Here is a 21,067-nt window from a genome sequence, read left to right on the forward strand (position 1 = left end):
GGTTTCACCCATTTACCTCGAGGCCTGACTTGGGCCTGGCCGGTTCGATTCTCCTCTCCCTCCCCTTTCTGCCCTTTTGATGTTGTAACAGTGCTTATCTGAGGGGGCTAACTCTTTTATTCAGCTTAAGTTCTTTCTTAAAAGCGAGCATCCACGACTTTGGTAATAGAAAGATCAAGAAATGTTTGGTCAAAAGAGACCGAAAGACAGGGAGCGGAAAGGTATGTGTAGGGGTCTTTCCTGCTGCGTTGGGGATCTCAGGCTGTGGGGAACCTTCTGTTGCGTTCTCGAGGCCGGTCCTGACAGTGGGGTCGGTGGCTGCTACACCTCGGACCCGGAGCAGACCCGAGCGCCGCAAAGGGTCAGCCTGGCCTGCAGACAGACCTTGTACGCGGAGAGGTGGCCTGAGCTTCGTGGCGGATCTTGGGAGCTGCGGGAGATCAGACTTCTGGTTTCTGGCTCCGTTAGTGACTTTCCGGATGGGCCTGGGTCTTGGGGAAGCTCTTTGGGCCTCAGTTTCTCTTGAGCAACGTGGGGAAATGATGAACTGGGACTTTGCTGGTGGACACTGGGGGACGCAACGACCTCAGTCACGCGCACACACCCACAGCTACACGAGCTCGCGGGGACAGGCAGACAGACACACGCGCATACATGCGCCTCCCTATGTGTGCACGTGTCACAAGTGTAGCCCGTTCACTTATACACAGATACATGCAGGGCTATGTGCCTCACCTTCAAACATGTACACAAACCTAGAAATGACCCCAAACACACACACACACACACAAGTACTGAGGTACCAGATGAAGAGTCAAGAATTTTCTTCTTTTATGGGTTGTTTGCAGAGACACTGACCTTTTTTTTTTTTTTTTAATTTGTTTTAATGTGTATTTATCCTTGAGAGATAGAGACACCGCGAGCAGGAGAAGGGCGAAAAGAGAGGGAGACACAGAATCGAGAGAAGGCTCCAGGCTCCAAGCCGTCAGCACAGAGCCCGACGCGGGGCTCGAACCCACGAACCGTGTGGCCACCGTGCGGATGGACCAGTCAGCCCTGGCCGGGACCCCTCCTCGCGTCAGGTTAGGCGTAACTGAGTGGCTGCGTCTTTGGGGACCGTTCTGTGGCTCGTCATGGGAGCCTTCTCTGGGCCCCAGAAGGTGCCTCTGGCTGTGTCCCGGAGCAGCTAATTCTGGAGCAGAGAATTGTGTTCTCACTGGGGGCAAAGGGGCAGAGGTGGGACTGCCAGCCCCTGCTGGCTTGGAGCCCTGGTCAGAGGACGCCATTATCCCAGTGGTCCAAACTGTCTAAGTTACGGCGGTGACATGTGGTTGGCTGACCTGCTTTTCTGGCCTTGGGAACAAGAGGTAAAGAAGTTGCCATGGTGGGGGTGTGTGTGTGTGTGTGTGGGGGGGGGGTTGTTACACTTGATCTTAGCCAAAGGCCGAGAAGCGATGGGGAGGGGTTGTTAATATCTGCAGAGGGGGGCTCTGTGGAGTGAATTTCCTGGATTAACTTGATGAAACGCTTGACTGTTTTGTTTGTCCAGACTGTGAGGTGCTGACGGACTGTGTACATAGAGGCCATCCCTCCCTCCATCCCTCCCTCTCTCCATCCCTCCCTCTCTCCATCCCTCCCTCCATTCCTCCCTGTCTCCCTCCCTCCCTCCCTCCATCCACCCATCCCCCCCTCCATCCATTCATCCATCCCTCCACTCCTCCCTTCCTTCCTTCGTTCCTTCCTTCCTCCCTTCCTTCCTTCCTTCCTTCCGCCCACATTTGCTTGGCCTTGTGCTAGGCCTGGGGCTGCAGAGATAAGACCCCCTCACAACTGCTGGAGCTCCCTGCTGGGCATGGCAACAAGTGTTTCTCAGAGTGTTCGGGCCGAGGGCTGGCAGCCCCCTGAATGAGAAGAGGTTAGTTCTGGGAGCTGGGAGCTGGGTGGGGGTGCAGATTGCAGAAGGATTCCTTCTCTACAGCCTCCAGGTCCAAGATGAACTTGAGGACTTGAGGGTGTGAGAATGTTGGAATCCTCATTCTCACCACCCTTGAAGTCTGTGACTTCCGGGGCCTGGAGTGGGGCCTCCCAGGGCCCAGGCACTCAGGGCCAGCCTGTCCTGGAAAAATAATCAAGGGTGACTTGGCAGTGGCTGAGGTCGTCGAGGGGGTGGGGGGAACCTCAGGAGAAGCCGTGCCAAGGTTGGGAGCCAGGGGTGGTGAGAGCCTGAGAAATGGGGCAGGTGTCACTGACGGGGGCCCATATTTTCTAGTCGCCGGGACAGGACTCTCCGGTGGCAGCTGCTACTTGGGTGAGGGCCACTAAGGGACCAGCTGGGGGGGGGGGGCGGGGGCTGGCAGTGCTTCTCCTTAAAACCAGATGTAAGTACTGGGGGTTCAGAGGCGGTCTGGGGGCTCACTGCAGGGTTTTGGTGTTTGGTGATGGAGGCCGAGGGAATGGGGCCTGGGAGGGGATTGAGGAACTACCTCCCTTTCCCACTCTTGGGCCCTGAACCACTCGGGCCTCTTCGCGCCTCAGCCTGTTCCCTCCGCTGGGGCTGGAGTGGGGGTCTCGTGCAGGCCGAGGCTGAGGGACCCCCCCCCCCCCGGCGGAGCCCTGTTGGTGGAGGGTCCCGGTGTGGGACCGCTGGCTTGTGTCCTCCCATTTGGAGGGCTCGGGGCCCACATCCATCACCGGGTCAGCTGGAAGGCGAGGGCTCTAGAGGTTGAGTTTTAGCCCTTCCCTGTCAGGGTCCTCTCTGCCTTTCGTTCTGAGACCCTCTGAGCTAGGACATTAGGGGTTCTGATGTTCATCCCTTGGGAAAGGAGTATCGAGGGGCAGCGCTTAACCTAACATGCTGTGTTAATGATGGTGGCATTGTAGGCACTGGGTGGCATTCTCCAGGAAACACACTCCAAGGACGATGTCCTCCCCGTGCAGGGTCTGTGACAGAGCCCCGGTGGGCGGGCGGGGGAGGTGGGGGGTGGGGGATCGGAATGGCATCCTGGCTGCTGCAGTACCAGCCATGTCCACCTGGGGGCAGTGATGCCCAGCCTGCTCGCACACTCCCACACCCCAAGTCAGGTCGCACCCCCTACCTGGAAACTGCGGGGCTGGGAGGACCCTAGAGACCCTAGGCCACCCTTGCACTGGACAGATGAGGAGACTGACACCCGGTGGGAGCCTGATCTGTCCAAAGCCACACAGGGAGCACCCCGGGTCTTTCCTCATCGCCTATCACCACAGCCTGTGTGTGTGTGTGTGTGTGTGTGTGTGTGTGTGTCTTAGGGGTGGGGAGGCTTGAGGTGTCTCTGTGCGGGAGAATCTCGGGGGCTCTCGGGTGCATCCATCTAGAATCCTCAGAGTATTGGTGCCACTCCTGGTGCGTGTCCTCCTCTGAATCCGCCCGGTAGGGTGGCTGGATGCGCCACCCCCCCCAGCTCCCCCAGCCTGTGTGCTTCTGGGAGAGTCTCTGGGAAATAGAACAGCACCCCCTCATGGGCTGGTTGTGAGGATTAAATTAGTAAATATACATACATACATACATATATATATGAGCTACGGCGTTTAGAGCAGCCCCTGGTGATAGGGGGTGGGCGTCCCTCAACCTCCATTAGGAAGACTCTCCTCCCTGGTCCCTGATGTGACATGGAGGCCACCTGAGCGTGCACTGGCCCAGCACCCAGGTGACTTGGTCCCCTTCCTTCCCTTCCCAGCCCCTCCCCTCTTCCACCAACCAACAAAAACCACACACACGTAAGAATATAGAATTTTATCTTATTTTAGTTAAAAAAAATAATTGTACCACCAAATGAAAAAGTAGCTTTCTTTGGGGGAAGGTGAGAAGGGAGGGAAAAAACAAAAGCGAGAAGCCGAAGGAAAAGAACTTTTTATAGTCATCTGTATAAACACATCCGCTAAGGCAAACGCAATTCAGGACCAAGGCTGCCGCACTGGGGTCAGCACCTCCTAATTTCTGCAGATTCTAAGGCCAAAAAAATAAAACCTCTGCAAATCCAACAGTTTTGTGGACTCTTGGGGGGCATTTTACTAAAATAAAGAGTTGTCATGTTTAAAAAGCAGTGACGTTGTCATGACACACACCGAAAGTTGCATAACCGTGGCCTCGGTGGCCATTCACGTGTTTGGACTGGTGACGGGCACAGTTTCACGACACGGCAACGGACACACACACTCACACGCACACACACGCACACACGGAAGTGAGCACACCGGGAGCTGCGCAGGACCGGGCTGGTGGCACAGGCTTGGCCGCAGCCCATCTGGGGATGGGCACAGGGAGGGCCGGGGTCCCCATGCTTCCTCAGGGGGTGGGGGTGACGGGACGGGTCCCATCGCTGGTGACAGGGCGGTGCACATCGCATGGGGAAGGATGGCGTGAAAGGGCCGAGCCAGGCCCCTGCTCCCCGCCACCTGGTCCGTGCAAACCACTCAAAGCACTTCCCGGATGCCTCCCGGAGCACGGAGCCCAACACTAGTTTCCTTCCCAGTGAAGGGGCCAATCCCTCCTCCTCACCCTGCTCTCTCAGAGCCCCTGGGCCCCCCGGGCTGTTCCAGGGAGACCAGAGGGTGGCGTTTCTGCCCCCAGAGCCTTCCCTGCCCGCGATCCACGGCGTGGCCGGCAGTGTGGGCCCGTGAGGTAGATGGGCACAGCTGCCCCCTCACCCTGCCTGGCGGGGCCCCAGAGGGCCGGGGTCTCCGTGTGAGCACGGGGTGCCAGGGCCTGGGTCCCTTCACCGAAAGGGAAGCGCCCTCCCCTCTGGCAGAGAGAGGAGGCAGGGGCTGGAGGAACGGCTGTCGGCTGTCTGGGGGGGGGGGGGCGGGAAGCCCTCGTGTCTCTGATCAGCCCCTTGGGTCGTGCTCTGCTCCAGAGCGCCTCCCCGAGGGGCAGGGCCCCTGGGGGGCAGTGTGGCCTGTAGGCTAAGGGCAGGAGGCCTCTGGGAAGGGAGGAGAGTGTGTGGAGGGCAGGCACCTGGGGCAGGGAGGACCCTAGGGCCGGGAGCTGGGCTCGGGGCCGCTGCAATGCTGGAGCAGGCAGAGGGACGGCCGGGGGGGGGGGGGGCGACAGACGCGCAGGATCGCCAGGGAGGGCTGGGCCAGGCGAGGAGCCAGCACTGGTGTCGCGGCCTCGGGAACAGCGGGGGCGGGCGGGGGGGGAGCGGGGGAGGCAGGGCCGCCTGGGACACCCCTCCGCTGGCTCCGTTCACAGACGTTTTAGGTTTGAAGTATGGTCCCTTCGGATGGAGCTCGGGATGCAGGCCTGGCCTCCGGTCTGCCTGCCTCTGCGGGCCGGGCCGGGCGCCAGGGGCCGGGGGCCGGGGGCCGGGGCCGAGCGGTCAGGCCGCAGCCCCTTGCTACTTGAAGGTGGACTGCAGCTCCTTGAAGGCCGCCTTCCGCTGCTTCATCTCCTCCGCCTGCTTCTTCCTTTCCTCCTGCTCTGCCTTGATCTCCTCCTCGAAGCGGCTGGACACGTTGATGGCCTGGACCTACAGCCGAGCGGGGATGAGGTGGGTCAGGCAGGGCGGGAGAGGGATCTGCCCCCAGGTGTCCCGCCGGCCCACGCCCGGCTCGCACCGGCTCTGGCCCTGGGCCTCAGTGTCTCCATTCAGAGCCTGCTGCCCGACAACCGGCCTCGTGGATTCACCGAGCGGGCTGGAAGCTCGAACGTACGTTCGGTGGCCACCGCCTAGTGTTAAGTCCCGGAAGGGGGGGGCTTTCGATGCTGCTCTTCGGGTTTCCCGTCCCGAGAAGCCCGGATGCACACCTGTTCCCACTGACGATCCCTGAAATGGCCCATCAACCCCAGAAGCGCAGAGGGAGATGGGAGGTGACCTTCAGAAGGAATGTTCTTAGCTAACATGGGAAGAGAGAGAAACTAGGGAAAGCAGGTGCCCGGGGGCGGAGAATCCAGGAGCCCTACTTGTTCTCTCCACCTGGGCATGTGCTGCACGGGGACGGCCTCTGGGGCCCACACCCCCTCCAGGCCGGGGGAGGCCCGTGAGCTGGGCCTGCTCTGCTGTCTCCTGGGCCCAGCGTTCAAGGACAGGTCTGCCAGGGGCAGCACAAAGGGGTCCGTGTCCACTCTTCAAGAGTCTACGCCCTTCACCTGCCCGGGGGCCAGGGAGACAGAGGAGAAGCTGGCAGGGACCACAGCCTGGCTGGAAGGGGACAGAAGCCAGGAGTGCTGTGGGCCTCGCGCGGTCCAGCCCGGGCGTCAGTGCTCCGCTCCTCAGCGGGGACAGGAAGGACGAGCGCTGACCCTCGTGCTGACTCGGGTCCCGTCACACCCCGGCCACCCCTCTCCTCGTGCCGGGGTCGGGGGACCCCCACCCCCTACCCCCCCGAGCCCCACACATCCTCTGGTTCCTCACCTTGGCCTCAAAGAAGCTCTTGGCCCCCTTGACGCCCTCGGTGGAGACATCGATCTCGGAGAGGCGGGCGAGCACGTGCAGCCCGCTGTCCTCCTGTAACTCCCCAGCCGCTGCCTTGCGGAAAATCAGGAGGAACTGCGGAAGGGAAAAGGCACGAGGCGTCAGGGAGGGGCACGGGGCCAGAGGTCTGGGCTCTCCCCCTCCATGCTCTGGGCCCCTCCATCTCTGGGCCTCAGCTTGCCCACCTGTACGATGGGAGGCAAGGTGACACATCTCCCGCTCTCCCAGGATCTGGGCCTACTGCAGGCCTGTTTGCCCATGTTCAGATCCCACGGAGAGCCCCAAGCTACCCCTTTCATTGTCTCACTGCTCCTCAAACTAATCTGGTCAGAAGTTCCATTTACTAGGGGCGCCTGGGGGGCTCAGTCAGTTAAGCAGCTGACTCTTCATTTCGGCTCAGGTCATGATCTCAGGACTCATGAGTCCGAGACCCGCGTCGGGCTCTGCACCGACAGGGCGGAGCCTGCTTGGGATTCTCTCTCTCTCCGTCTCTCTCTGCCCCTCCCCTACGCTCTCTCTCAAAATAAATAACTTAAAAAAAAAAAAGCTCCACGCACTGAGTCCTGAAAGTATACGATTGTGACCATTTTACAGACTGAGGCAGACCCAGAGGCAAGGAAGAAACTTGCCCCCAAATCTCAGCGGCAGAAGGTGACAAAAGAAGGTTCTGAACCCGTGTCCTGCCTCCGTCGTCTCGCACTGCCTGCACCTTCCTCCCTGGACGCGTCCTCCCACCTCCGTTCTCTTGTCCTGCCTCCTCTATGGTTCTTGCCAGTTCTCCGAACGAGGCCGCCCCTGTCCTTCGGCCTGGGCTGCCTGCGGTCCAGTGCGGCTGTTATCTGGCTGGGAGCCTCCACTGCCTCCTCCAGAGAACAGGCCTGCCCACGACCCCCGTCCCAGAGTGAGAACCCAGTGAGATCCAGGGTGTGAAGTCACCCAGCGCAGAGCCTGGCCCCTCTCGGACCACAGTCGTGTCACTTCCTCCGCCTGTCCCCCTCTCCTCCTGAGTCACGGCACTCTGCCGTTTCACTCCCTGGGAATCTCCCCCTCTGTGCTCCAGGGCCCTTGGAGCACAAGGCCTTTCTCTGGACTTCCAAAGTTGCACCCAGGGTCAGAAGTCACTCCGTAAGTGCTTACTACATGAAGGAATGGATGTCCCTCCTTCTCACTTCAGGCACCTCAGGATCTCACGGTGGCTGCTCTAGGATCCCCACTGGGGCGTCCCTCAGCCAACTATGAGCCATTCAACGGTCGAGCACAAGCCCCCCAGTCGTCCACGTGGGGAGCAGACTTACCTCCCGGAAGCTGAGCTTGCTGTCAAAGTCCTCATCCACCTCCTTGATCATGTTTTTCAGGCCCAGGTGGGTCTGCGGAGCCCCGAGCTTCTCCATCATCAGCTTCAGCTCCATCAGGTCAATGAAGCCGTCCCGGCCGGCGTCGTACCTGTGGGAGGGACGAGAGAGGCCAGGGATGTCCTGACACCTCAGACTTGACCGGTCAGAGCATCACAGGCTGGGCTGCAAGGAGCCTGTCATCCTATCCATTGCAGCTGGAATGGGCTCCGGGTCTGTGGCTTCCACTTGGTTATCTCTGATGACGAGGGACTCCCTACACGGCCCGCAGCCTCTTACGTGTCGAACGCTGTGGCTGAAGCCGCAGCCTCCCTGCACTGAATGTGATGTGAACCAGCAGGGAGAAAGAATTCATGATTCCATGGGGTATGGACTGCGGAGGGGGGGGGGGGGGGGCTTTGACATTATCTCCAGGGTCAGCCTAGCACCTCTACCAGCACTCGAGGGACATCTTGGCCCCGTCTCTCCCCCACTCCTGCCCCAACTCAGGAGAGGCAGAAGGTACCACATGTCACAGGGCAGGGCCGGAGGTCACAGGAGGGAGGTCCACTTCTAGTTTTCTGGGAGGTGGCCTGGGGTGAGTTCAGGGAACAGTCTGTGCAGTGAGTGGTGGGGACATGGCTGGGTGGCTGGAAAGGGCTGGAACACTGATAAGGTGATAAAAGCGTGCCTGCACATTTCAGGTCTGTTTTCTTCCACCAAAGGTCCAGGAGACGCAGGGACTGTGTGTGTGTGTGTGTGTGTGTGTGTGTGTGTGTGTTGTCTAAACACCTCTCTTGACTGGCCTCCCTGTGGCAAGCGCCTGGGTCAGAGATGGCCTCCCGGCCCGGTCCCCTGGCCGGGGAGGTGCCTTGAGTGCAGAATATATCACAGCATGACGGATGTGGGCACTGTTTGCACAGCCTAGCCATGCCCTCTTATCAGGCTAACCAAACACTTGCCCGGACCGCCTCCTGGTGGGGGCTGGGAAGAGAGTGGTCTCAGGGCTAAAATGGGCCTTCTGAGCCTAAAGAAACCTTGTGTAGTCCCCAGGCCTCAAGCTGGCTGGGTGAGTGTTGGTGACGGTAGAGTGACATTGAGGGGCTGAGCTGCAGAAACCTGTGTCCTGGTCTGAGAGTTCTACGTCCACACTTCATTTCTGTGCCTTCTTCAGGGCTCCCCAGTCCCCGTCCCCCAACTCTAGTTATATATAAGCTTCGCATGACCTTGAACAACTAGTAGAAACCACTTTTTGACGTCGGTCTTTGGGCCGGGAACTTTACTGTACTTAAGTCCGGTGAGAACCGTATTATATAAATGGAGGCTCAGAGAGGTTAAGTGACCTGCCCAAGGTCCCAGAGCAGTAAAGGAAAGGAGTGGAAGCCCAGCTCATAAACAGGCTCATAAAGCTGCACATTCGCTCCGTGCCCGGCCCGCTTCCGTGTGCCCTGGGGCTACGCAGCAGGGTGTATGTGCAGGGGGTATAAATAGTTCACACGCGAGTCAGTGGCTGGGAGTGACGCAGCACAGGGGAGGCTCTGGGAACCCTGCAGGGAACGCAGGTCCTGAGGCCTCTGTCCCCCGCCCTGCAGGGGTGGGGGGGGCTGGAGCTGGGGGCAGATGGGCCAGAGGTCCCTGCGGGCGAGGCTGACGCGAGAGGATGTGGTAGAGGGCTGTGGGCCTCAGGAGGGTCAGGCAGGCCTACAGTCCCAGGCTCCAGTTCAAGCTGGAGGGGCCCTGTGGGGGGCGTGGCAGAGGCCCCTCTTCCCATCTTTGGAGTCGGGTAAGGGGCCGCTGCCTGAAACCCTGTGACGTGCCGCGGACGGCGGCCTGGGGCGGGGGTCAGTCTTTCCTGGGGCAAGACACACGGGCGCTGCTGTTCAGGAGAACAAAACCCCACCGCTTTCTGGACGGCAGTGAAAAGTCAGCAATGACACGTCAGGGCTGGGGACAGACTGCCTGGGCTCTGGCAGACCTGCCTCTCGAGCCTCCGGCCAAGGCGTGATGGGGACTCTCTTGCAGGGGCACCGTGAGGACTGACCGAGCTCATACATGCCAAGCGCCCAGCACAGTGCCTGGCACGTGGAGCTGACTCCAGAAATGGGATCCAGTTGCCTTTATTAAGCTCCTACTATGTGCGAGGCATTTCTTTACAGCTTCTGTGCTCAGCAGTCCTGGAGGGTCGGGATTACTTCCCCATGTGACTGACCAGGGAATGGGGATTGTAGGGGTGAGGGCACCGGCTCGGAAACCAGCTGGCCAGGGACTCACACCCCATCCCTGTGGTTCCCACACTCTTCTCCGCCGGCCCCCCTGCACCCCCTGAGCGCCACCTTTATTTACCGCTCACGTGTACGGATCTCTCCTGCAGCTGGGGGGTGGCTCAGTGTCAGAGGAAGTGCAGACAACGTGTCCGAACTTGGACAGAGACTTGGACTCTGTATTTCTTGGTTTCTGACAGCTCCCAGGCCTGGCTGGGCTGCGGCTTGAACCACTGCCTGCATCAATCAAAGGTCAATCAATGACTGGGTCTGGGCTCTATCCCGGGCAGGCTCTGAGCCCCAAGGGGACAATGCAGGGGCTGGCCATATGCCAGCGGATCAATCACCAAGAGGAGGTGACAGAGGTCAGGTGCTAGGTGGGAGTTGCGTCCCCCCAAGGAGGAGACACTGGGGGGGGGGGGCTGTTACCATGAGGCTTGGAGGGAGCAGGCAGAGATGAGGTGGGTGGGCTTTGGGTCACTGGATCAAGCAGGTGCCAGGGTGAATGTGACTGAAGATGGCCTTGAAGGTTCTGTGTCCACATCAACTCTGCTGAGACCGACTGGGGTCCAGACCCCAGATCTGCCGCTTGGCTGGCTGGCTGACCCTGGTTAAATCACCTGACCCCGCCCCCCCCACCCCAATTTTCCCATTTATATCGTGGAACTCAAAGGACCCATCTCAGGACAAAGGCACAGATTAAAAGAGACAATCCAGGTAGATTCCTAGCACAGAGCCTGGCCCACGGTAAGCACTTAATTAGCACAGCCGGTCAATAACGACGGTAATAATAATAGAAACATTGTTATTACTACCCACCTTGAGGATTAAAGATTAAATGAGATGACGAACATAAAATGCCTAGGACATAACAGGTGCTTAGAGCCTGCTAATTTCGTTGGAACAGTGGCCACTGAGAACTTTTTGTGTGCCAGATACTACATTAAGTGCTTTGCACACACAACATAAAAACGGCGCTGATAAGAATGAAAACGGCAAAGAAATACGAGGGCTTCTCCCTTGGGCGCCCGTCCTGATGGCGCATGGCTGTGACGAAATGCTTGCTGCAGACTGTTCTGGAGGCAGGGGGTGGGCAAGTTGGTCCGGGGCCACCCCCAGCATCTCCCCCTCCTCTGAGGCTCCCACGACTCCCCCCACGAGGCCCGATTCCCAGACCCCACCACTTGGGGAGGTGGACAGACAGCAGGACAGCCGTTTGCTCCCTCGCCGGCTAGAGAGAGAGCGGGGGAGCCTCAGCCCTGGGTTACTCTGTCCTTCCTCTCACAGGAAGGAAGGGACAAGGGGAGGGGGCTGTCACTGTGCCACCAGCAGGTGGATGACTGGCAACACAGGAGACACCCCCTGGCTGGGGAGACCCTCTCATCCATCACTCTCCCTGAGCTGGAACTGAGGGTGCAGGTGGCTCAGAGGGATCAGGGCAAGAGAGGCAGCACAGCCTGGTCTATCTGCTTCATGATATGTGGGGGAAATTGGGGCCCAGAGTAGGCAGCAACCAGCCCAGGGTCCCACAGCGGGTGGACTGCAGGGTCCCCAAAGCCAAGGCTTTCCTTCTTCCCGCCTATCTGCGTCCTTCTCCTTCCTGGTCCCAGAGAGGGTCCCGAATTCTCAAGCTTGCAGGGCTGGGGGACGCGGGGTTGAGAGCCCGGCCTGGGGCCTGCCTGGGAGGGCCAATTCCGTCGGGCAGGACTGGCAACAAAGCTCGCGGGCTGGGAGCTCAGCACTTTTCTGCAGCACCGGAGGGAGGCTGCGGGCCCTGGCACCGTGCCCACATTCCTACCCGCCTCCCCCTGAATAGTTCTCGGCGGGCAGGGCTCGGCAGCTGCCGCCCCGGATGCTGGTGACAAAATCCCTCCCATCTACCCTCGAGAGCGAGAGCGGAGTAGACGGCCACCGCCCAGACAGACTTTGCCTCGTTGCACCCTTGCGCGGAGCAGGTCCCGCCCGGCCGGCTGCTCCTCCGGCCTTGGCTCTCATATCCAGGAGTTACGGCAGTGGGCAGCGGCTGGCTCTTACGGTGTGCGTCCCTGCTTCCTAACAATATCATCCTTAGCGGCTACTCTTTGCTGAGCACTTACTAAGCGCCAGGCACAACGCCAAGTGTTCCGTATCAGACCCTCACAAGGACCCCGCGAAGCTGGCATGACTATCCCTCCATTACAGACGAGGAGACAGAGGCTCAGGGAGGAAGCCACTTGGCCAAAGCCCTGGTTGACAAGGACACGGCTGGGATCCGAACCCCGACCTGACGAAACACACATGCTTTTAGCTGCCATGTTATGTCCCGATGCTCACACACCCTGTACGAGAGAATCTCGGGCTGGGAGGGATACCGGAGGTGACTCATTCAGCCGTTCGTGAAGGTCAGATTCCTAACGCAGTTTTCCTGCTCGGGTCTTGGAATATCTCTGGGCACAGGAAGCTCCCTACTTCACTCAGGGTAGCCCATATCGGCTCTGGAACGTTCTATCGGAAGGTGGTTCCTCCCGCACGAGCCTCCCCATCCACCAGCTGTGCTGCGCAGTCTGATGGCAGAACGAGGGGGAAGGTGGGAGCACGGGAGACCCCAATTTTGTCCCTTTGCTTCCTATCCCAGGCCTTTGTGGGTGGCTTCTCGGCCCACGGGGGTCCCCAGGAGGACAATCAGCTGGGGAGGGTGGTGTCTGCGGGCCAACGATCCCCCAGGCCCACCTGGCTTTGGTCTCGGCCTTCACAGGCCTGGTCCACCCCCAGTGGCTCCTAGGCCTCTACACACTTTGCCCCATGAAGTGGGAAGGTCCCTTGGGGCAGGAAAGTCCTGGACAACAGAAAAACTCTGGCTTTGCTCGCTGTCACAGCCAGCGGGCCCTGCCCACCTCCCTCTGCAGGTGGCCACCCACATGCTCGATGACAGCTGCTCGGCCCTGCCCGTGGGGTCCTGCGTGCCCCCGCCCCCAGACTGCCTGACTCATGAGGGGAAAGCCCAGCCACTCACCACTTCCTCCAGCCCTATCTACAGAATTGGACACTCGATCTGTTGCCATGTCAGCCAAGGAGAGGGTGTGAGGGCGTGAGGGTGTGTACGTGCGTGTGGACGAGTGCACGAATGCTGCTCATGGCTCTCCCGTAGCTTTTTAGTGGACCAGGCAGCAGCCCCCCAGGCTGACGGCCATCTGCTGGGGGCTCTCAGGGCTTGGGACCTGCTAACCTTGGGTTCAAGCACAGCACGCTGAGCCCCGTCTCCCCGGGCTTGTAACGTCAGCGGTGGGTGTCCTGCCAGTAATTCCTGCACTGCCTCCTTCCTGCCGGCGCTTAACGCTTATTGTTGCATCAGGGATCGCACCGAACACTCACGGAGCGTCTAATACAGGCTCGTGTTTATTATTTCACTTCCTCCTTCCCTTAGCTGCTCAGACTTGCCTTCCCTGTAGGAAAATCTTAGGCCAGTGGCAGAAGTCCCCTGTGGGCGGCCTAGAGCTTCTTACACTTGAGCGTTAGGACGCAGATTCTGATCCGGTAGACCCGGGGCGGAACCTGGGCAACCACACTTCTAACGAGCCACCCTTTCCGGGTCCCGTGGGAGCGAGGGACTTGGAGTCGGACAGACCCCAGTTCACACGCTGTCCCCACTCCTTACTAGCGGTGTGACTCTGGACGGGCCACGCACGGAACCTCTGTGGGACCCAGGCTTCTCGTTTGTGAAAATAGTAGGTATGATCTCACCGGCTGTCATAAAAGGACTAAACAAGAGGCAAAATGCCCAGGAGGGAGGGGGCCGACAGTGGCCACGGTCTTAGTCACATGAGGGTCTCCACACGGCTCTAGCTGCCCCCTTCTGGCACGGGACTCTGGCTTCTCTGCAGTCCTTGAAAAGCGGAAGTCAGCCAAGGAGAGGGCTGCTCGGCAGTCAGAGGGAACTCGGCTGCCAGGACGGAGTGGGGACTGTCCCTGCTGAGGTCTCAGAGCGACTTGGCCTTGTCTCCTGCCTCCGGCTGGCCTGGCTTTGCTAAAGGGCCTCCCCTGAGGCAGCAGGGCCTGGTGCCTCACTGCTGAAGCCAGGCCTTGGACCCAGAGGGTATAGACGGACGGACAGACAGGAGAAGGCAGTCAGGAAGGTGCAAACCAAAGGGGAACCAAAAGTCCCCAGGCGGGGGAGGGGAGCAGTGACTCAGAAGCGGAAGGGAAGTAGGAACAGCAGAGGGTGAGCACCACGTTCAAGAAATCCTCCCTCCCCAGGGGTGGGGCATCTTCCCAGAAAGCCGGGCTCCTGGCTGCTACAGGTGGAAGGACCTAACCTCTGTACCCACCCCCCCCCCGCAGAGGCCCTGAGAGCCCCCTCCAGCTCCCATCCATACACACAGCCCTCTTTTGGTCTCTGGGGCTCCCCGCAGGCAGACCTGCTTCCAATCTTGCCCCTGCCACTTATGATTACCTTGGATAAGTGACTCAACCTTCTTGAGCCTCAGTTTCCTCACCTGGCAAATGGGGATAACGATACTACCCACCTCACCGTGCTGTCGTTCGGATCCAATTCAATCCCTGAAATAGACACACAGGCTCCTCTGGGAGCAACTGGACCCGGTGTCTCCATTTAATGAGGAGAGGGCGTGGAGGCAGGGGGCTGGCTGCGGAGAGGGCATCACCATGGCATCTCTCATGAGAGCGTTTGGTCCTCGTGGTAGGAATAAATGGAAACTTCAATTTCTAGCCCCCGGGGCCCATCCTCTCTCCTACCGTTGTTCAGGAGACTAAGCTTCCTGACGGCAGGAACTTTATCCTTCCCTGGATTGTCTAGAACTTAATACAAGCCGTGTTTGATGAATGCTCAAACGAAGGGCTTTTATGTTTTTCCACAGCATCTATGTTTTTAACAGCCCACAGGCGGGACATGATGGTGGACTCTTTACAAAGAGTCAGGACTTTTTTAAGCTGCATCCTCTGAACTTTACCGGGTAGGGTCCCTAGCCCAGGGGGAAACTGAGGCTGAGAAGCTGAGCACCCTTTGCCCCGAGCCACGCAGCTGCACAGATGGGCGCTGGAGTCCCAGTTCTGAATCCCTCCAGAGTGTCGCTTGCTCTCTCCTTTTTCTCTGCCACCTGCCTTCCACGTAATTAAGTGATAATGAATTCATTTCCCTACTTTTTGTTATTTACGAAAGCCGCAGGTAGCTGTCGATCAGAGCGTCTGTTCAGCAAGAGAAAAGGCAGGGGGTCTCATGCCGGGTCCCCATCACTCCGGCCCACAGCGTGAGGTTGTCGGTGGCCCGGCAGCTCTACGTGGGGTAAGTGGAGGCAGCCGACAGCTTTTGTGCAGCGACCTCCACACCTGCACAGACAACCACCGCCAGGGCTGGGGGTGCGGGTGACAGGAACAGTACTTACTTTGTGCCAAGCACCGGGTGAAGGACTTCACAACTGCCCTGTGAGGTGGGTGCCAGTACTCTCCCTGTTTTTAGGGTGACGGACGGAGGCCCGGAAGGTTTAGGTGCCTTGTCCCAGGCCCGCAGCTGGGATTCAAACCCAGGACCACAGACCCCGAAGGCCCTGCTCTGAACGACTGTCCCTCATACTATCTTTCAGGAAGGACACCGGGGGACGTGCCGTGAGGCACAGGGTCTGAGGGGACATGTGGAGGAGGAGCAAATGGAGAAGAGGGGAGGCAGAGGCGTCCAGAAGGAGAGGGAAGCCTGCCTCTCTGACGCAAGGAGGGGTCATGAGACACAGCGTCTGGGGACGAGGCTGGCCAAGCAGGGAACTAGGGCATCTTCCTCAGATTCCACGGCAGGTTCAGAATTACATGGCTGCCTCCCTCTTGGGCAGGTCTCAACTCACGAAACCCCACAGAGCCTCGTGCAGGCTGCTGCTGGCCCAGAGGTGGGCCCCCTTGAGGCTCTGTGGGGTCATACCATTCCCTCTTTGGCTGGAAGGTTCCAGAAACAGCCCTGGATGGATGGGCAGAGACAGAGGTGGGGAGAGGGGTTAGAGGTGCTGGGGCAGCCTGAGGCCGCCTGGGGAGGGAGGACTGAACATCCAGGCTCCACGGACGCGGGGACCTCCACGAGCTGGGCACCAGGCCAGCCCTCTACAGGCATCGCCTCCTCGCAGCCCCGACCGAGAAGCAGGGACCATCATCCTTAGTGTACAGACCAGGGTGCTCTGGCTCAGCCACTGAAAACTTCCCTGTGATCCCAAGCGAACCACCACACCTTTCTGGGTCTCACTTTCCTTTTCTGTAAAGTGGGGGGAAAGGCTGGAGTCCACCCTCGAGGTGTCTCTCCCAGCCGGCACCTGCACAGCTGGGTCGTGAGGTCAGAGGCGGACTGCCTCCCTCAATCTCCTTGACTCTCCTTCTGTCTCCCTCCTCAGGAAGTATCCAGCTAATAAGTGGATGAACCGGAAGGCCCTGGGAGGCAGTCTGTCATCCAGAAGGGTTCAGGACCTCTCAGAAAGGAGGAGGTCATTGCTGAGTACAGCCTGCTCCTTTTACAGATGGGAAGACTCGCGCCCAGCGAGGGCAGAGCCAGGAGGACTCAAGACCAGGCTTTCCAGCTCCTGCCTCCCCAGGAAGGCCAGCCCCCGGTTCCTTATGACCTATCTCTTGCCCTCAGCTCTGGTCAATAGCTTCCAGGAGGGCGGGGCAACCCTCCTCCCTGCCAGGGAGCTAGAGACCAGGGTGGAAGTCTCTCAGCAGGGTCCTGTTTGGACCCAGGAGGCTGCAGCCCCACCAGGACAGCAGGAGCAGAACAGGGGTTTTGTCCTTCCCGACAGCCTGTGTGTCGGCTGTTCCCGGCCGGGACTCAGCTGGGCTCAGCTGGGCTCGGCTGGCTGGCACAGAGAAGCCTTGTTTCCTTGAATACAAAACCGGCAGCTTTCTCTCTCCCCGCCAGGGCCCCCCCCACCACTGCGGGCGGCACTTCCTTCCCTAGAAGGGCAGCTCCCTGGCCCCTTCCTGCCCCCTACACCGGCGGTCAGTCGTGCCAAGAGCTGGTTTGCAGGGGTGTTGGGAGGGCTTAAGTTCCCCCCTAACTTCATCAACATCAACCTTGTCAAACTAACACCCAAAAGCAGCCTCTCTAGCAAGTGAGTTTGCCTGCAAATGCAGCTTCAAGGCCATTGCTCTGGTCACGCGCCCTTCTGATCAAGCCGCAGCCTCCCAAGTCCCAGATCGTTTTGGGGGTGCATGGGTTCTCCCAAACAGCTCCGTCCTTTTTTTTTTTTTTTTTTTTTTTCTGGCGGGGTGGAGGAATGCTGTGGAAGCCCAAGAGGAGGAGGATTCTGGGAGAGAGACACGGGACGGTGGTGGGTCCACAAGGTGGAAAATCAGCCACGCACACGGAAGGGGGTGTTGGCGAAGTGCATTTTCCCACACGGAAGCAGATGTTTGTGATGGAAAACCCAGAAGGAGGAACGTGGTTTTTAGACTCATAGACCTGAGTTCAGATCCTGGCTCCGTCATTTTCTAGCTGTGTGGTCTCGGCAAGTTATTTAACTCTTCCGTGCCCAGACTGCTCAGCTGTGCCACGGTGGTGCTAGTTCTAGTCGTGGGGAGGCTGGGTGGAATCGAGGAGTTAGTACCTAGCCACTATTGATGCAGGGATCATGGCCGCATTTAAACTCCTCCCCCACCCCCCCCCCCACCCCCTGAACTCCCTGCCCCCAAGGCAGGGGGCAGGCTCAACAGGGAAATTCCAGACAGTGAAGCTATCTATACCTAGCCCTGGGCTCAAGGAGCTTTCTATCAGTTTGGGTTGGAATCCTGGAAATCCTGCTCTCCAGATGGTGCCAGTCTTTGGCGGGGAAGAAACTTTAGAAGAACTCCCGACAAAGACCCTGGAGTCAAAGAAGCAGGCTCCTCAGGGCCCGGAGGAGGGTTAAGGACTCAGTCCCCCGCCCCAGGCTGACCCTTGGAGAAGTATGGGGCTCTCAGCCATCCAGGTCTGGGAAACAAAGCCCTCTTCCCCTGTGTTGGGGCCAAAGGCAGAAGCAGCAGCAGCATCGAGAAGTGGGAAAGAGCCTTTCTCAAGCTGTAGGGGTTGCAAAACACCCTGTTCCTGGCTTCCTGCTTGGGCGCACAGCCCCATCCTGCCCTGCCAAGGTGTGCCAGCACCTCTCCACTCCAGACCATACCCTGGGCTGTTCCCCCACCAGAAAAGGGGCTGGGCAACAACAGGTGGGGAAGGGTACCAAAGGGAAGGGGGCTGAGCGCTTTCACAACATTCTACCACTAGCGCCCCCCCCCCCCACTGTGGTTGTGAAGAGGTTGACTGTCCGTCTCAGTCCCAACTGGATGTTCTCATGGATGGACCAGAAGGGGACCATTTAGTCCCTTCACAGAGGTTTTAAGTGTTTTTTTGGGGGGGGTGGGGTGGGGAGGGCTGAGCCGCAGACCTGGGGGTGCCTGTTCAATCTGCTAAGGGCACAATGTGTGGAATTAGAGGAAAAGGGAGGGGTGAGAACAACCAGGCAAATTAGATACGGAGGTATGGGGTGTCGGAACCCCATGAAGGAGGGAAGAGGGAACATAGTGGGGGAAGGGGGGAGAGACGGGGGCTTCTGACAGACTGGGGGGGGGGCAGTGACTGCAAAGCTGCTGGGGAGGGCTTAGGGCAAGAGGAGGGAGGGACAGTGTGTGGAGGGAGGAGGGGACCCAGCCCTGAAGGGAGGATGGGAAGGGGTGGTGCATACCTGCAGAGTGGGGGGCAGGGATGGAGGGGTCTCTCCCTGGGGAGACCACCCGAGGGTCAAGGACAGGGGCCCTGGATAGCAGGGTGGATGGGGTTGGGGTGAGAAGGTCTGAAGGGTCTTTGATGACAGTTTGCTACCAGATGCTGAATAATTGGAGGGGAAGGGGGGGGGTGTCCCTGCCCAGAACCTATGTTGAGGGGCATATGAGATAAGCAGAGGAAATGAAAGGACCCCGATGAAAACAATGTGTATGGCAAGGGGTGAAGGGACCGGTAACGTTTGTTGGGGCGCTGGGGGTGTGTAGAGGGGGGTGTTTTTGACCAGGGGGTGGGGGTGGGGAATTCGAGTCGCTAGGGAGAGGGAAAGGGGAGCCACGGGGTCTTCAAATCGCAGTGTGCGCGGGTGTCTGGTGAGAAGCTTCACTAACTGGGCAGGGGTCCTAGGCCGGAGACCCAGAGTCTTCGGACTCATGTGTATGGTGGTAGTGGGGGGCTCGAGGGGACTCGGGATTACCCAGGAGAGCCGCACGGTCCCCACACCCACACTGACCCCACAGGAGTGCGCGCGTCAGGTGTACTGGGGACCGCGTCACCGTGAGGAGGGGGTCGCGTGCCAGGGCCTGGGGGTCGCCAGACTCACACGCGCGGTGGGGAGGAGGTCCTGAAGCCTCGTGATTAAATGAAAGGGGCCGCGGGGTCGCCACCCCTGGTGTGTCGGGGTTCGGGGGCGCAGAGCTGGCGGCAGGGGGTCCCGCGCGGCGCGGGGTTCGGGGGTCTGGGGCCCAAGGCCGGCGCGCGGGGTGGGTGGGTAGGGGGCCGGGTCGGGCGGGCACTCACTGCTTGAACATCTTCTCCATGTCCTTGATCTGCTTCCTGGAGAACTCCTTGAACTCGGTGTAGGGGTTGAAGACGCGGCGGCTGGGCGACTGGGGCTCGCCGATGCCCTGGTTGAGGTCGGCGCGCCGCAGTAGCTTGGCGCTCAGCTCGCCGTCCGCGCTGCCCAGCGCCTCGGCCGCCTCGTCGGGCGCCCCGGCCGCCGCCGCCGCCGCCGCCCCGTTCAGCCCGGGCTGCTCCGGGGCCTCGGCGCCGCCCTCGCCCTCCATCTGCAGCCGCCGGCTCAGCTTGCTGGCCAGCTCGTCCGTGGCCATGGTGGCCCGCTCGGCGTCCGCCTGGGCCCGGCCCCTGCTCGCCGCGCGCCCGCACCGCCTCTGGCCGCGCTCTTCCTCTTCCTGACACTCCCCGGCGCCAGGCGCCGCCCCCGGGGGTGGGACTTAGGCCCCGCGCGGGGCCCGCCCGCTCCCCGCCCCCGCGCCCGCGCCCGGCCCTGCGCCGCCCGCGTGCGCCGGGGCTCCGCCGCCTGGGCTCGAGGGCGCGGGGCGGGGGCGGGGTGCCGTGCCCCGCGCCCCCGCTCCCCCGCCGTCGGGGTTGGGGCCCCCGTAAAACTCCACCCCCCCCCCTTCCCCACCTCGCTGTGGCCCCTGAGCAGCAGAGGTCGTGCTGGGGGCCGGGGACCGAGGCGGGAAGGACGGGGATCCATCCCCTCAATTGCGGTATGGGTCAGGGCCTCGGAGGGACGCCGCCCCCAACCCCTTCTCCGGAATCCCCACGCCGTGAAGTCGTAGTCCCGAGTCTCTGACACCCCGTCGGTCGCCATGGAGACGACTCGCTGTTAAACACCGGCGTTCTCAGTGAGGGTTGCAGGGCTATGAAGGTGGATCTAACTGCGGTTAGAGCCGCGGGAGCTTCTGGAAAGGGCTGGACCAGCAGTTTCGAGGGAGACTGGGGCCGGGCCTCAGCCCCGAACGGTTCTGGGAGACAGAGCGAGAGCTAAAGCGGGGAAGGGGCTGGTCCTCACGCCTGGGCCGGCACATCCCATGGATGACTTGGCAGAATAGAGCTGCTGAGCCCCGGCCGTCCCCTGGGACTCTGCTTTAGGGGAACTGGCAGGGACTCTGGCTCCTGCCATTTCGGTGAGGGCCCCAGAGGAGAGATGCCCTCTCCAAGGCTCCATGGGATACGCCTTCGGGAAGAGGCCCGAGAGGCTGTCTCTCTGTGGCCTCGTGTGTCACCTTAAAACTGCGAAGCTGTGGGGGAAGGGGGCGGGGGAGGGCTGGTTAATACTGCAGATTCCCAGGCCCCAGTCCAGACAGATCTCTGCATGGGGCTCAGAAACCTGCATTTTAACAAGCACCCAGGGGGAGTTCTGCCCACTGAAGTTTGAGAATCTCTAACCGAGAAGGAGGACTGTGTTTGGGGCTTATTCTCTAAGACACTGGGACAATGCTGAGGATCGCTTTGCAGAAACTGCTCCCACCAGTTCGTGCAGAGAAAAGATGGATGCGGGGC

The 21,067-nt window shown here is 60.2% G+C and overlaps 1 protein-coding gene across 2 annotated transcripts; it reads right to left on the reverse strand.

The window, feature by feature from the left end:
* Positions 1-3,762: 3,762 nt before the first annotated feature.
* On the reverse strand, positions 3,763-19,939 carry EFHD2 (EF-hand domain family member D2). Of its 2 annotated transcripts, none has more exons than XM_047082877.1 (4): positions 19,559-19,939; positions 7,745-7,892; positions 6,390-6,524; positions 3,763-5,504 (listed from the first exon to the last, which is right to left on the reverse strand). In XM_047082877.1, the coding sequence occupies exons 1-4, from the start codon at positions 19,867-19,869 to the stop codon at positions 5,373-5,375; spliced, it is 726 nt and encodes a 241-aa protein (XP_046938833.1). In that variant the 5' UTR covers positions 19,870-19,939; the 3' UTR covers positions 3,763-5,372. The 2 variants fall into 2 exon arrangements, with proteins under 2 accessions (XP_046938833.1, XP_046938834.1); XM_047082878.1 differs by lacking the exon at positions 19,559-19,939 and adding an exon at positions 10,124-10,625.
* Positions 19,940-21,067: the final 1,128 nt, after the last annotated feature.

The sequence above is a fragment of the Lynx rufus genome, unplaced genomic scaffold (genome assembly GCF_022079265.1).
Source record: "Lynx rufus isolate CCGP_SWC_20201006 ecotype Redwood Valley unplaced genomic scaffold, mLynRuf1.p SCAF_2, whole genome shotgun sequence".
NCBI lineage: Eukaryota > Metazoa > Chordata > Mammalia > Carnivora > Felidae > Lynx > Lynx rufus.